This window comes from Vipera berus (assembly GCF_964194415.1).
Source record: "Vipera berus genome assembly, chromosome: 1".
Classification (NCBI taxonomy): domain Eukaryota; kingdom Metazoa; phylum Chordata; class Lepidosauria; order Squamata; family Viperidae; genus Vipera; species Vipera berus.
Genome location: NC_138202.1, coordinates 170,256,700 through 170,271,251, shown reverse-complemented (window position 1 = coordinate 170,271,251; position 14,552 = coordinate 170,256,700). Strand labels below are relative to the sequence as shown.

At 41.8% G+C, this 14,552-nt stretch overlaps 2 protein-coding genes across 4 annotated transcripts in view; both read right to left on the bottom strand.

Moving 5' to 3' along the window:
* Window positions 1–14,552, bottom strand: part of MYO1B (myosin IB) — a 148,339-nt gene that overhangs the window by 5,271 nt on the left and 128,516 nt on the right. For all 3 annotated transcript variants that reach the window (XM_081322267.1, XM_081322265.1, XM_081322266.1), the window contains 6 exons: window positions 13,741–13,815; window positions 12,446–12,580; window positions 9,835–9,941; window positions 4,146–4,278; window positions 2,990–3,142; window positions 2,715–2,842 (listed from right to left, as the gene is read on the bottom strand). In XM_081322267.1, the coding sequence (XP_081178393.1) occupies window positions 2,715–2,842; window positions 2,990–3,142; window positions 4,146–4,278; window positions 9,835–9,941; window positions 12,446–12,580; window positions 13,741–13,815 (731 nt within the window). The remainder of the gene's footprint in view (window positions 1–2,714; window positions 2,843–2,989; window positions 3,143–4,145; window positions 4,279–9,834; window positions 9,942–12,445; window positions 12,581–13,740; window positions 13,816–14,552) is intronic.
* Window positions 5,894–14,552, bottom strand: part of GLS (glutaminase) — a 348,826-nt gene continuing 340,167 nt past the window's right edge. Inside the window, exon 16 of the transcript XR_014025746.1 lies at window positions 5,894–6,194. The gene's annotated coding sequence lies outside the window, so the exon portion shown is untranslated. The remainder of the gene's footprint in view (window positions 6,195–14,552) is intronic.

The following is a 14,552-nucleotide window of genomic DNA, read 5'->3' as shown; positions in this document are numbered from 1 at the left end:
TTGCACATTATTTGAAGTATAATATTTCAGTTCTCTGAATACAGTGTGGTTTAATCAATTAATTTCTCCCTCATTATGAAATTAAAAATTGTCTGCCTCTGAATACCGTGAATACTTCATCTCATGCCAAAGTAAGCTAACTGGGCATTTGTAGATCTCAATATGCTAGAGTACTTTCTGCAAGAAAGTAATTATAACAATAAATTAGGGAAAAAGTGACAAAATGAATTAGGTTTTGTTATGATTACTTGGAGGGTTTGACTTTATCTTCCCTTATTCAAGACAAATTATTCATGCAATAGAATCAACTAACAGGTCGTCCTCAACTTACGACCACAATTGAGCCCAAAATTTCTGTTGTTAAGTGAGACATTTGTTAAGTGAGTTTTGCCCGATTTTACGACCTTTTTTTGCCACAGTTAAATAAATCACTACAGTTGATGTTAGAAACCCAGTTGATTAGGTGAATCTGACTTCCCCATTGACTTTGCTTGTCAGAAATTTGCAAAAGGTGATCTCACATGACCTTGGGACACAGCAACGGTCATAAGTATGAACCAGATGCCAAGCATCTGAATTTTGATCACATGATTATGGGGATGCTTCAAAGGTCATAACTGTGAAAAACGGTCATAAGTCACTTTTTCAGTGCCATTGTAACTTTGAACGATCACTAATCAAAACTGTTATAAGTTGAGGACTACCTGTATTTTTCACAGATAATGAAATACTAGGCAAAGCATTTAAAAGACATGCTTCATACGGCATGCTGGGGTGACTAAAACATCTCTTAATAAAACATTTAAGCAGCTTTCTGTTTTGGGAAACTCACACAGCATGCACAGATAACTAAGGGCAGGTTTCAAAGCATCATGAAGCCTTCCAATGGATGCAACAACTTAACACTTCAAGAAGAGCGGCTTTGCTTGCACTAATACAAAAGGACCTCTTCTGAATGTTGGTAAGATGAAATTGGAATTAAGGATTACTAAAGAGTACATTAGGAATCACGAATGCACAAACAGCATGCATATTCTTACAGCACAAACTGTTAGTGCAAATTACATGACTGACCAACAAGAACACCCTGTGGGGTAGGCCAGAATATACTTAGTAGTGCCAGAAAAGGGAATAAAGGGATAAGAATGTTCCTTTGTTAAAAGAATCACTCTCCAATAAGGGATTGGGCAATTGACTGTTGAATTTACTACAGAGATAGGCAACATTTAACTCCCCTCTAAACTCCCATGCTGACCAGAGATGATGACAAAATTCAAAATATTTGGAAAGCACAAGGTTGCCTATCATGGTTTTCAATGCTAATGAGACTAAATGGAGAGGAGAAATGGGTGTATGTAGAACAGGCTTTCCTTATATGGCAGTGGTGGCGAACCTATGGCACGGGTGCCAGAGGCGGCACTCAGAGCCCTCTCTGTGGGCACCCGCGCCATGTCCCGGAGGCGGCAACTGTCCCTCTTCAACCAGCCGCCTGCTAATTTGCCGAGGTCCCACATGGCTGAATGCATCCCAGCATGGCTGGTTTCCCTCCCCCCCATCCTGTTCCTCCTGGCCTCGTATCCTCTCCTTTTCCCAGGCACGACCCACTGCATCACCTCCTCAGCTGTTGGCCGACCATCCATCTCGGAGGTGGCTTCTTTGAACTGCTAGCGACGGGCTGCGGAGCCCTAGAGCGCGCTGGTCAAGGGGCCAGCAGGCTGTGGCTACTGACGGACACTGTTGGCCCCCATGCGCTCGCTAGCCTCTGTGTGTGGGAGACGATGGTGTCAGGCAGCAGCTTCCCCAGCCCTTGCCTTGCCCCTTGGCAATGGCACCCCCAGCCTGCCTCACCTTAAGTCTCCTGTCTACCGCCCCACCTGCCAGAGACCTCCTGGAGCTCCCCCAAACCTGCCCATCCCCCACAAGCGTCCCTCCCCATGAGCAACATTGAGGTAACCACACCCACCTTGGCCACACCCACCCAATATTCCATGACCACCACAGCCACACCCACCCAGTAGGCCATGCCCACCTGGCACCCAGAGCCTTGGTGGAGCAGTGGGCTAATGCCTCCTTAAGTAACACCAGCTGCCTGCAATTAGTGCAGGTTCGCATCCCACCAGGCTCAAGGTTGACTCAGCCTTCCATCCTTCCCAGGTAGGTAAAATGAGGACCCAGATTGTTGGGGGCAATTAAGCTGACTTTGTAATAATGCCGCTTGGAAAGCCCTAATAAGCAGGCATATACATAGAATGAAGGCTACTGCTAAGCTTGTAAGCCGCCCTGAGTCTTCGGAGAAGGGCGGGATATAAATGGAATAAAAATAAAAATAAAATAAAAAATAAAATAAATAATTGGGGTTTGGGTTGCAGTTTGGGCACTCGGTCTCTAAAAGGTTCGCCAAGGTATCTATAACACTCCTACTGCTGTAGCTGTGTTTTCCCTGACTTTTGTGGTAGGCTGTTCTTAACAGTACTACGTTTTCACGTTAACGTGGTTAATTTATTTTCAGAAAGAATACTCTTGTTACATGATTTCCCTGCTTTGATTTCAACTTACCAAATATATATATATATATATATATATATATATATATATATATATATATATATATATATATATATATATATATATATATATATATATATATATATATATATATATATATATATATATATATAATAGAAACTATTTAAATTAGACAAATCCAAACATACTCATCAGATATTTCGATGCTGAGCTTCTGCTTGGTTTGGCTAAGCGTTGTGCGGTAGAGCTTTGTGGCCATTTCAATCAGATGTTCACTGCTGAACAGGAAATCCCCCTTTCCAGCTGCTCCGGATCCCTAGAAAAGGCAATTAATCAAGGTATTGAAAAAATTCAAATGGATCAAGTTGGTGGAAAGCCTGAAAGGTGCCCTGTTCTTTTACTCTGTAATATGACAACCAGCAGTTCTTTATTACTATCGTCAGGGATGTTACTTTATTCCTACCTCTTTGAGATGCACAGCAAAGAAGCCATCACTTTGAGAGCTCATGGACACTTTAACGACATCCCCTAAAGGAACCTCTGTCTTGATTTGCCCTGATTTCTGATCAGCAAGTAGGACATTATTTTTTGTGAGCAAGAAAATCCTAGCTGTGCACTGAAAAAGAACGAGAGTGGTTACTTTTGTGCCGATTCAAAAATATTGGCTACTGATGCATTAGTGCCTCTGTGCAAACATTTTTAAGTTAACTAAAGAGGAAGACAAAATACAGCTGGACTCTTACGCTTCTTGTCAAATAGGTGATAGATTATTATAAGAAAACAGTTACCCAGGAACAAGATGAATGATCAAGTGTGATTGATGCTTACATGTTAACTATGGCACTCATGGAATCACCATCCTAAACACACCCCCAGGAGAAAGAGAATTGCGTATCACATTAAAAATCCAAACTATTAAATGAAATAATCATTGCTATTCCTTCATACTGCATCCAGTTTTGGTCACCACGATGTAAAAAAGATGTTGAGACTCTAGAAAGGGTACAGAGAAGAGCAACAAAGATGATTAGGGGGCTGGAGGCTAAAACATATAGGGAACGGTTGCTGGAATTGGGTATGTGTAGTTTAACGAAGAGAAGGGTGAGGGGTGACATGATAGCAGTGTTCCTATATCTCAGGGGCTGCCACAAAGAAGAGGGAGTCAAGCTATTCTCCAAAGCACCTGAAAGCAGGACAAGAAGCAACGGATGGAAACTAGTCAAGGAGAGAAGCAACCTAGAACTAAGGAGAAACTTCCTGACAGTCAGAACAATTAACCAGTGGAACCACCTGCCTCCAGAGGTGGTGAATGCTCCAACACTGGAGGTTTTTAAGAAGAGACTGGACAGCCATTTGCCTGAAATGGTATAAGGTTTCCTGCCTGAGCAGGGGGTTGGACTAGATGACCTCCAAGGTCCCTTCCAACTTTTTTAATTATTATTATTATTATTATTATTATTATTATTATTATTATTATTATTATTATTATTATTATTATTATTATTAGGATCAAAACTCAAATGCAAGGTAACCCAGAAGAACAAAGCTCTATCAGATGTCCAAGTTTGGATAAAATATTTTACATGGGCCAATCTTTCCCCTTGTAGAAATGATTTTACCTTTCCGTTTGCTCTATTAATTTTGTTTACTACTTCAGCGATAATAATTTTTTCTTCAGCAGCATCCTTCAGTTTCTTGTACTTGGGGTTCTTATTGATTTCAAGATAAGCCCCCTGGAAAGGTTGTCCAACACTTGTAAGTAAAAGAAACATAAATAGAATCAAAATTCAAATACACATGCAATACTCTAGGTCTTCTTGACATATCTTAAGCCTTCCAATCACCATTGCACAGCTGGATGGTTGCTAGATGATCTTTGACTGTTTTCAAAAACCTAAAAAAGTTTAGGTGTTAGGCCACAAAGAAATATCATGGCTACAGCTATCCAGAGAAGCGGGCTAAATTCAATCAGTTCCAAGTATGGAGTCCTTGTGCTCTCTGAGCTTGGTTGTTGGCTTGCTGACACTTCATTACCCAACTAGATAACATTATCGACGTTGGTGAGTGTGGGGTTTGCTCCTTGTTCCTATGCAGTAGATTGCCCTGCCATTGTTGGTGACGGTATGGTTTTTCCCCTCCTGTGAACTACCACAGAGGAACAATCAAGGAACTATCAAGGAGAAAGCCACGTTCCACCAACACTGGCAGGACAAGAGAGCAAATTCCACACTCACCAGCATTGATGATGTTACTTAGTCCAGGGGTCCCCAACCTCCAGTCCGTGGACCAGTACCGGGCCACGGCATGCCAGCAACAGGACCACACAAACAAGCATAGCCCCATCTGCGGGGATGCAGGCAGCACACAAACCCACACCTCCTCTGGTCCACGGAAAAACCTCTCTCCGTGGAATCGGTCCCTGGTGCCCAAAAGGTTGGGGACCTCTGACTTAGTCAGATAATGAAATGTCTGCAAACAAACAAGTTGAGGACCAACCAAGGACTCCATAGTTCAATCCTGAGGTACATATATGATCTTCAACTGGAATCAGTTCCAAGCTCAAAAGACTGTTTTCACATTCTGAACCTTAACTGCAATAAAAGATTCTATGGTGTCAGATAATTAAATGATATTTTTTTTAGTAAAGACTCATTTTCTTAGGATGTAGTCCTCCTTCTGGGGCAACCTTTCCTCAACCTTGACAGAAAAGATAAGCTTTTGAGGTTCAGGTACTTTAGCCTAATTCCCATTAGCCTCAGACAGTATGGCTAATGGCATGCAATAATGGGAGTTGTAGTCCAAAACTTCTGGAATAACCTATAGGAAGTGCCCATCCTAGAACACTTTTAAGAAAACAATGATTCAGCTACCATCACAAGGACTAAATTAACCTTAAATTACAAGATATTGTATTTCTCGTCACATTTTTTTCTTTTAAATTGCAACACTCTTCACTTTGTTTCTAAATGAGGTAAAAGAATGTCAACAATGTACCAATTCCTTAAGCAAAATGTACTGTCTGAAACGCTATCTTGGATTGATCTGAAAACTGGAGACCTGTTTTTACCTGTTTAAGAAACTGATAAGATAAAAACTATCAGGTAGTCTGCAAAAACAACTTTAAGACTGGGAAAGATCTGGTGGGAATGGGGAGGGCAGGCAATATATGAACAAGTCTTGCAGAGATTTAAAGAGATTTAGTATTTGGTTTTCTTATTTATTTATTTTTTATTTTATTTTATTAGATTTATATACCGCCCTTTCCCGAAGGACTCAGGGCAGTTTACAGAGTATTTAAAACAACCAGTACAAAAGTTAAAAACAAATTAAAAAAGATTAAATTATCCCTAAAATTAAAAAACCCCAGTTAAAAATTCTCAGCCTGGACCGGAGAGCTCAAAGAGCCAGGTCTTCAGGTCCCGGCGAAATGTGCAAAGGTCGGGGGCAGTCCTAAGCTCCACGGGCAGCTGGTTCCAGAGGGCAGGCGCACCCACAGAGAAGGCCCTTCCCCTGGGTGTTATCTGCCGACAGTCTTTTATCGGCGGCACCCTGAGAAGACCCTCCCTGTGGGAGCGCACTGGACGAAGGGAGCTTGATGCCGGCAGCAGGTGTTCCCTCAGATATCCCGGACCCAAGCCATTCAGGGCTTTATAGGTCATCACCAGCACCTTGAATCTCACCCGGAGGGCAACCGGAAGCCAATGCAGCTCGCGGAGTAGAGGTGTTACATGGGAGTATCGGGAAACCCCCATCACAACTCGCGCGGCCGCATTCTGCTCCAGCTGAAGCCTCCGAGTGGTCCTCAAGGGCAGCCCCATGTAGAGAGCGTTGCAGTAGTCTAGACAGGAGGTCACGAGCGCATGAGTGACTGTGCGTAGGGCATCTCGGTCCAGATAGGGTCGCAACTGGCGCACCAGGCGAACCTGGGCAAAAGCCCCCCTGGTCACGGCTCCTATATGATCTTCAAAATTGAGCCGTGAATCCAGGAGGACGCCCAAGTTGCGAGCCCTATCAACGGGGGGTAACACCTCACCCCCCATCGTTAAAGGTGGAATAGTCTGGTTAACCCAAGATGCCGATATGCACAGCCACTCAGTCTTGGCAGGATTGAGACGAAGCCTGTTTCTCCCCATCCAGACCTGGACCGCCTCCAGGCAACGGGACATCACGGCGAGGGCATCGCTGGGTTGGTTCGGGGTGGAGAAAAACAGTTGGGTATCATCAGCGTACTGATGATACCCCACCCCGAAACCACGAATGATCTCACCCAGCGGCTTCATGTAGATGTTGAACAGGAGGGGAGAGAGAACCGACCCCTGAGGAACTCCACAAACGAGAGGCCTCGGGGTGGATCTCTGCCCTCCAGTCAGGCCGGGCGATTATCTGCAGACGCGATGAGGGCGGCAAAGTAATTAGCCCTCGCCGTCCTCATCGCAGCAAGATAAGACCTTATAAAGGTTATAAAGGTTCTTAGCTGCAATCGGTCAGATTCGGAACGGCTGGACCTCCAACCGCTCTCTAGACCCCGTCTCCGACGCTTCATCTCCCGGAGCTCCGCAGAAAACCATGGAGCCCAACGGGATCTGTGCCGGGTCAGAGGTCGCAAGGGTACGACACAGTTGAGTGCCTCAGTGGCCGCCTTTTCCCAGGCATCCACCAGGGCATCAACTGGGCTGTGAGTGAGGGCGATAGGTATAGACCCAAGCGCCGTCTGGAACCGTTCAGGGTCCATTAGGCGCCTGGGGCGGAACCATTTAGTTGGTTCCGCCGCCCAGCGGCGGGGGGTGGCATAATGGAAGACCAGCCGCAGGAGATGATGGTCGGACCATGACAGGGGAATAACGTCTGGTAAACCCCCTCCTAAATCATCCAACCACTGTCCAGATAGGAACACCAAGTCGAGAGTGTGACCCCCCACATGAGTCGGGCCTTGAATTATCTGGGTCAGGTCCATGGCCATCATGGAAGCCATGAACTCCCGGGCTAACTCCGATGACCCTCCCAGGGAAGGCAGGCTGAAGTCACCCAGTACTATAAGCCTGGGGAACTCCACCGCCAACCCTGAGAGGGTGTTGAGCAGCTTGGGCAGAGCTGTTGCCACACAGCTGGGCGCCAGGTATGTAAGCAACAAGCTCATCTGAACCCGAGAACCACATCTCAGGAGGAGGGACTCACTCCCACCAATCTGGACAATGGTGGTCTCCCGCGGACATAAAGTCTCCCTGATAACCACCGCCACCCCACCACCCCTACCCTGAGCCCGTGGCTGGTGTAGCACACGGAAACCTGGGGGGCATAACTCGGTCAGAGGGACCCCTCCCTCCGAGCCCAACCAGGTTTCCGTAATACATGCCAGATCCGCGTGTTCCTCCTCGATCAAGTCACGAACGAGGGGAGCCTTATTAACAATGGATCTGGCATTAAAATACACTAGCTTAAGCTCAGGGGCCTGATCACCCTCACCCCCGGGCAAAAGGGTGCTAACCGGAGGGTCGGAGCGTGTCACCGCTCGCAAGCAGCGGGGGTGCGATCCCGGATGTCGATACGGCCCTCCGTGCACACACCTGCTGTCATTCCCTATCGTCGTGGGGATTTGAGGCACTACTTGTTGCATCTTTACGAAAACTAGTGAAAGAAATGGAAGGCAGGGTAAAGATTGGACAGTGGATGGTATGCATTGCTAAGGGCTGAGGTTGGAACCATAATGGTCCAGTAGTTGAAGTGGCTCTTCTAGAGTTACTGGAAGGCAACTGGTGGGTGGTGGCTGGAAGGTACTGACATAGTCAGAGGAAGATTTGCCAGGCTGCAGATCCAATCCAAAAAGATGGATTTTAACATATTTATTCCCTGTTTGAAATGCAAGGAATAAAGAAGATGGCTCACCCACTGTGTCATGTTTCTTCGTAGATACAGCTAATCATATTTGTTGATAACTGGAATCCAGATGGGCAGGGTTGGTGGGAAAGGAGCCAGATTGATGCCTTGCAATGTTAACCTGAGGTTCTTATAGTAATTGAGGATATGGATACATGCTCTGCTACTTATAGATCAGAGCCATGTCCTACCTGCTCTCTTTGGGCAGCCCGGTGTGATATGTATTACTAAGAGGTGATTAATGCCCCTCTAAAGGAGAGTGAGATGCCACCTGCCTTAAAAAAGGGGCAATGCACCATCTCTGAAAGAGGGTATCCCTCAATCCCGCTGCACTGTAACATTTCTGCCCAGTCTCCAATGTTCCCTTTCTGGGGAATATTGTTGAGAAGATGGATACTACAGCAGAAGAAATTGATTTTCTGTTCCCTTTCAGTTCCCATTCAGGCCTAGATATGAATGAAAACAGTGCTGGTCATCCTGGAGAAGGTTCTTAGGACATCAACAGGGAGACCGTACCCATCTTGTGTCTTTGCGTTAGACCTTTCAGTGAATTCAGTACCATCAACCATGGTATTTTTATGGACCGCATGAAAGATAAGGGGATTAGGTAAAGGTAAAGGTTCCCCCGTACATGCGTGCTAGTCGTTTCCAACTCTAGGGGCTGGTGCTCATCTCCATTTCAAAGCTGAAGAGCCAGCGCTTGTCCGAGGACATCTCCGTGGTCATGTGGCTGGCATGACTAGACACCAAAGGCGCATGGAACGCTGTTACCTTCCCACCGTAGTGGTCCCTATTTTCCTACTTGCATTTTTACGTGCTTTCGAACTGCTAGGTGGGCAGAAGCTGGGACGAGTAACAGGCGCTCACTCTGTTATGCGGCACTCGGGATTCGACCTGCCAAACTGCCGACCATCTGATCGATAAGCTCAGCGTCCTAACCCACTGAGCCACCGTCTGTTTTATGGTGGTATTCTGCTCCTACCTAAGTGGGCAGTTCAACATTTTTAAAATGTTAAAATACTAGGGCGCCTATAAGCATCTTCACTCTCCAAACTGAAACTTGCTATTTCTTACCCACTGAAGCAAGAACATTAAATAGATTTTTATATGAAGATGATTAAACAACATCCATTTTTAACCTACAAAGCACCCGCGCTTAATAATCTAGCTTGCAGGCTTCGTGTGTGGGTGTGGGTGTGTGCCTAACCAAGTTAAATATCAATGTTCCAGCTATCAAAGCATGGAAGAACTAGGTTATTAGAAAACTAATTAATTAATTTACTGTATATATTCAAGGAAGGATTGTTGATGATCTCTAAACTGGCAATGGCTCGAAAGTGGCAGTCTTCGCCAAAAAAAAGATGGAAAGGATTTTCTAGCAAATTTCTTCCCAATCTGGGTGTATGATGTTCCAACCTCAGCGAAGTTCATTACCTGGCTGGATATAAAGCTTTTCTGTCCTTGAAAAGTTCACTGGCTTCCAGTTTTTCTTCATAAATGAGCTTCTTCTGGTCCGTAAACTGGTCCCTGTACTTTTTACACTGCAAATAAAGCATTGCAAATGAATTGTTCCAAATCCTCTTTGAAGCCAGACTGCTCTTTTCCTATGCTTAAGATATACATCAGCCAAATGCTACTATAAACCTAGCAGTCCATGTCAACATCAGCTCTCAATTTACATTTACTGTTTCTCTTCTGAAAGTATAGGTGGTCCTTCTTTAGCGACTGCCGCGCTTAGCGGCTGCTCACAATTATGACAGTGATGAAAAAGTAATTTTACGACCCAATCCTTGCATTGACAACTTCCATAGGTCTGTAAAGTAAGGGAAAGTTGAGGTAAGATCATAAGCTCAGTCACTGTTTCACTTAATGACTGCTTTGCTTAATGACTGAGGTGCCTGTCCCAACTGTGGTTGCTCAGTGAGGGCTACCTGTATGTTTATCACAAAATTCACTAAAAGAACATTAAAATATTTTTTTAATTAATTTTCTGTTTTAAAAACTAATTACTTTAAGATAAGAACTTTCTTAAATGGAATTTGTCTCCTGGTGATTAAACACAAACACGTCCGTGTGTGCGCACACATACACAGACAGAGTCTCTTTCTTTCTTCTTTCCTATATATAATTTTATTAAGAATGTTGATCGGAACAGTAAAATCTAAACCAAACTAAGCTTCAGGAAAGAGAAGAAAATGGAAAGGATAAAAACTGCAAGTGGAAAGAAAAAAAGAAAGAGAAGAAAAATGAATATAGAAGCAAAAATACATAAAGAAATGACTTTCAACCTTCACCACAACACGTATAAACAAATTTAGTAACTCTTCACCTCCCATCCCTGGTTCTGTGGTTGCAAACAATTATGTCTTCATCCCATATCCCATCCCTTATCAGTAGCCAAATCCATAAAGCATCACCTTTTCAGTCCTGATGTAAGCAGAAAGTCCATAAAGAATTGTCAGAACTAAAAACATATTTTGTTTGAACCTTGATCAAATAAACCAACTTTATATACAGTATTTCTCCCTCTGTCTTCTAATTGGCTTAATCTTTCCTTCATTCAAATATTGTCATAGAATTTAATTTCTCTCTACTTCGTCTTTGTCCTATTGCACAGATAGGATTAAATCTTAAATCTTTAGTTCCCCTCTAATGTCCAGTTTTTAAATCCTGAAATTACTTATCCCTTTTGTCTCTTTCCCAAACCAAACAGATCTATTTCCCACCAAAAGCTGTTTGCGCTGTAAAATTAATTCCAAAATTTTATTGTAAAAGTTTCAATATTCCAAATTTATCTGGACCCTTAATCTATTTATAACTTTCTAAATCAAAATCATATTTAGCTTTTTTCTGTTTATTTCATTTTTTTAAAAAAACTCTTAGCATTATAATTAACTTTTCTTTTGTTTAGAGTTGAAGATAAACTTAACCCAATGAAGACTTTTCAAACTTGTGGTGCCAAAGGTCTTTAATAGTTTTAAATTGGTTAATAGGTAATTTCCCAAAGCAATCAGAAAGTAAGATTCGCAAGCTTACTGTCCTTTAAAAGGTTAGGCTGCAGTTGCTAACAAGATGGCTAATCACTTTTGTCTCTCAGCATTCATACCTGCAGAAAATTGCTGCTTTGTGGTGTCCTCACAAGAAGCAGTAGCCATCCAGAGCATATGTGGGTGATCTCGCTTCCTCTCCTTATCCATAGATTTCCAAAGAACTGGTCTACTCACCAGTTCCTTGATCTCTGCTGTAGTTGTCAGATCTGCTTTCACAGAGCTGTTTTCGGGTGCACTACACTTTCTCTGGAAATCTATACATACACACTTTTCTTGCCCATATTATATGTCATATTTCCGTCTGAGATTTTATCAGTTTGGATCTTAACTTATTTGAGGTCAGCCAAGGTCAGCTAGGTGTCACCACCTGCTGTGACTTGGTAAAATTCATTAATATATGAATACATATGACTATGTCTTGATAACATGTATCTTAATAGGAAAATATGAAAACTGACAAATGAAGTGGTTAATGTTTGATCAGATACACTTTTCATTTTGGTTCCACTACATGCAGCAATTAAACTTTATTATGTGTACCTTCTTCAGTACAAGTGTGGGTGACAAACACTGCATTTCTAGTTTCAACTGATTTGTCTGGGGAATTCCACTTTTAACACATTGCATATGCCATATCACAGGTTAGACTTTGCTTGAATTCTAGGAAATAGCTCCAGATTTTTGTAAACAGGATTTAACAGTGACCTTGACTTATAACACTGATGGATATATACAAACTAAGATAAATACCCCTTGTTAGAACTAAGTAACACCAAGGTTACATGCAAATTAAAGAATCATGCTTTTTAAATCACTTTCATTGTAGCCATTGAATTTTGTATAATTTGGTAAACAATTTTAATAGAAAGTGAACATGAACATGGTGAGTAGCTTAGCTTTTTGCATCTTTTATTAGTGATTTTCAGCTTTCTTGCTTAGGCTATTAATAAAAGTACAACCAAAATAAATGATTAATTCCAGAATTATATTATTACCCTCCACAAATGGAATATCCTCTTCAGTTCCTTATGAGTTAAATCCAAAAACAGGTAAGGCCTTGCTGGCCAGTTTTTGTCTACTGGTGATAAAGAAGGCATCTTATTCTTCATTTCCAAAAAGTATTTCTGAATCTAGGTTAAAAAAACACAGAAAAAAACATTTTATTTTCTTAAAAAGCCTTCGTTTTAATCATTACAAACTTATTTATTTGTAAGGATTAAAACCTCTCTTCATGGAGTGGTATCTTTAAAGCTCTTCATAGCCTGGGTCAGATGACCTAGGGAACCATCCTCATCCCATAACTCAAGTCTGTCCTACCTGGTCAGGTGAGGAAGGTACAGTATGTTGTGGATCCTCTTAGCCAAAGAATTCCGATTGGTGGGGTCCAGGAAGGGAATTTTCCCTGGTGTTGATTCCCACCCCCCCACCTTGGAACATTCTGCCTCCCAGAGATAAGATGGCCTTCCAGAAAGGCATGAAAACATGCTCTGCAGTCTTTGCTGGGGCTCACATACTGTAGGCACACATGGTCATTGTGCTAGTTAGCTCCCTGAAAGCCCTCCCTCTGCCTTTTAATTAATTTTTAACCATGTCTGCCTCTTTAAATTTTATATACTGTTTTTTTATGTCCTGTGAGGGAGATGGGCGGTTTTAAAATTTGATAAAAACAAACAAACAAAAAAAAACAACACTCCAGCTCTTGCAGAAGCTGGAACAAAGATATGCAGGGAAGTGTTGTGCTAATACAAATGGGAAATCTAAACCAATTCTAAATTTTCAGTTATACCTGTTTCCTGGTATAAATAATAATAATAATTATTTCAATTTTTTTTTTCAGCAGAACAGAAATAATTATTTATACCAGGAAAGAAAAAAAGTACTCATTTTTGACAATGGTATCTATCACTTTTATCTGCAGGCCTTATAGAAAATTAACCAAATTGGAGAGCATTTGCTGGATTTCAGTTAGAAAGCTTCAGGGGATTTGATTTCCTTTTAGACTGAGGGATGCCACTTTAAGCGGCAGATGCAAAAATAAAAGCAGGACAACAGTATTAAAAAAAAAACCTTAGAGGTAGAGATGTTAAAAATGAAAGCCAGGATAATTATTTGATTTTACAAAAGATTACCTTTTGCCTGTGGCAAAGACAAATTCTGGTACTTCACTCTTCACTTTTCTATGTGTTATACACACAGTGGTATTTCAACTAATCTTCTTTTTCTTTTTGCTCATACTGTAAAGTAAAATCTTCATACAACTGTCATAGTGTTATGCAAGCAAAATACTTACAATTTTTTGAAGTATAAATTCATAAATTTTCCTTCCAGCGTTGGCTCGGAAGAATTTCCTGTATTCTCTACGAACCTGGTTAAGTTAAAAATCTCAGAATAAACAGATAGCTTGCTTTTGGGGATGGGGAGCTATCCTAGCACACAGGCATTACAGACAGTCTTCAATTTATGACTAGTTGTATAAAGACAACTTTTTCTAACATTAGAGCTATAAAACAAAGTGGAGATGATTTCATACAACAGTTTCTCCTGGAACATGACTCTGAATTGATTTGTGAATTCTTTTACCAGAATCTAGACAACACACAATTTGATTTCATATTTACATATCTGGAAAACACGACTTTTAGGAAATAAAGAAAGCCAGACTCTAGTCACATTAAAACAGGAGTGTTTCTAATTTTGAGAGCCTTATTATTATGGGTTTAAAGCATTAAGATACAACGTTTTTCAAGTACAGCCACGTATTCAGCAGCGATGCTCTTATTGATTTGGGAGTCAGTTGCATGTCTGACACTTCCCATATCCACACCTGACTGTTTTTCAACGTGAAAACAACACATTTATATTACGGACTAATGGGCTTTTTTTTTTTTTAGAAAGTATTAAGTGTTTAAAGAAAGTCCCTTATATTATCTTGACTTTTCTCTTTCTTTAAATAAGAGCAGAGATGCTAGAAAGGAGAAGCATTTTGTTATTTCCCATAACTTATAATGGGGACGTTGCTAGGAACAGATTATTATTATACTTGACACTTGTCAGTTCAAATTTCCCATTCATTTCAATATGGTATATCAGTTTAATGTAATT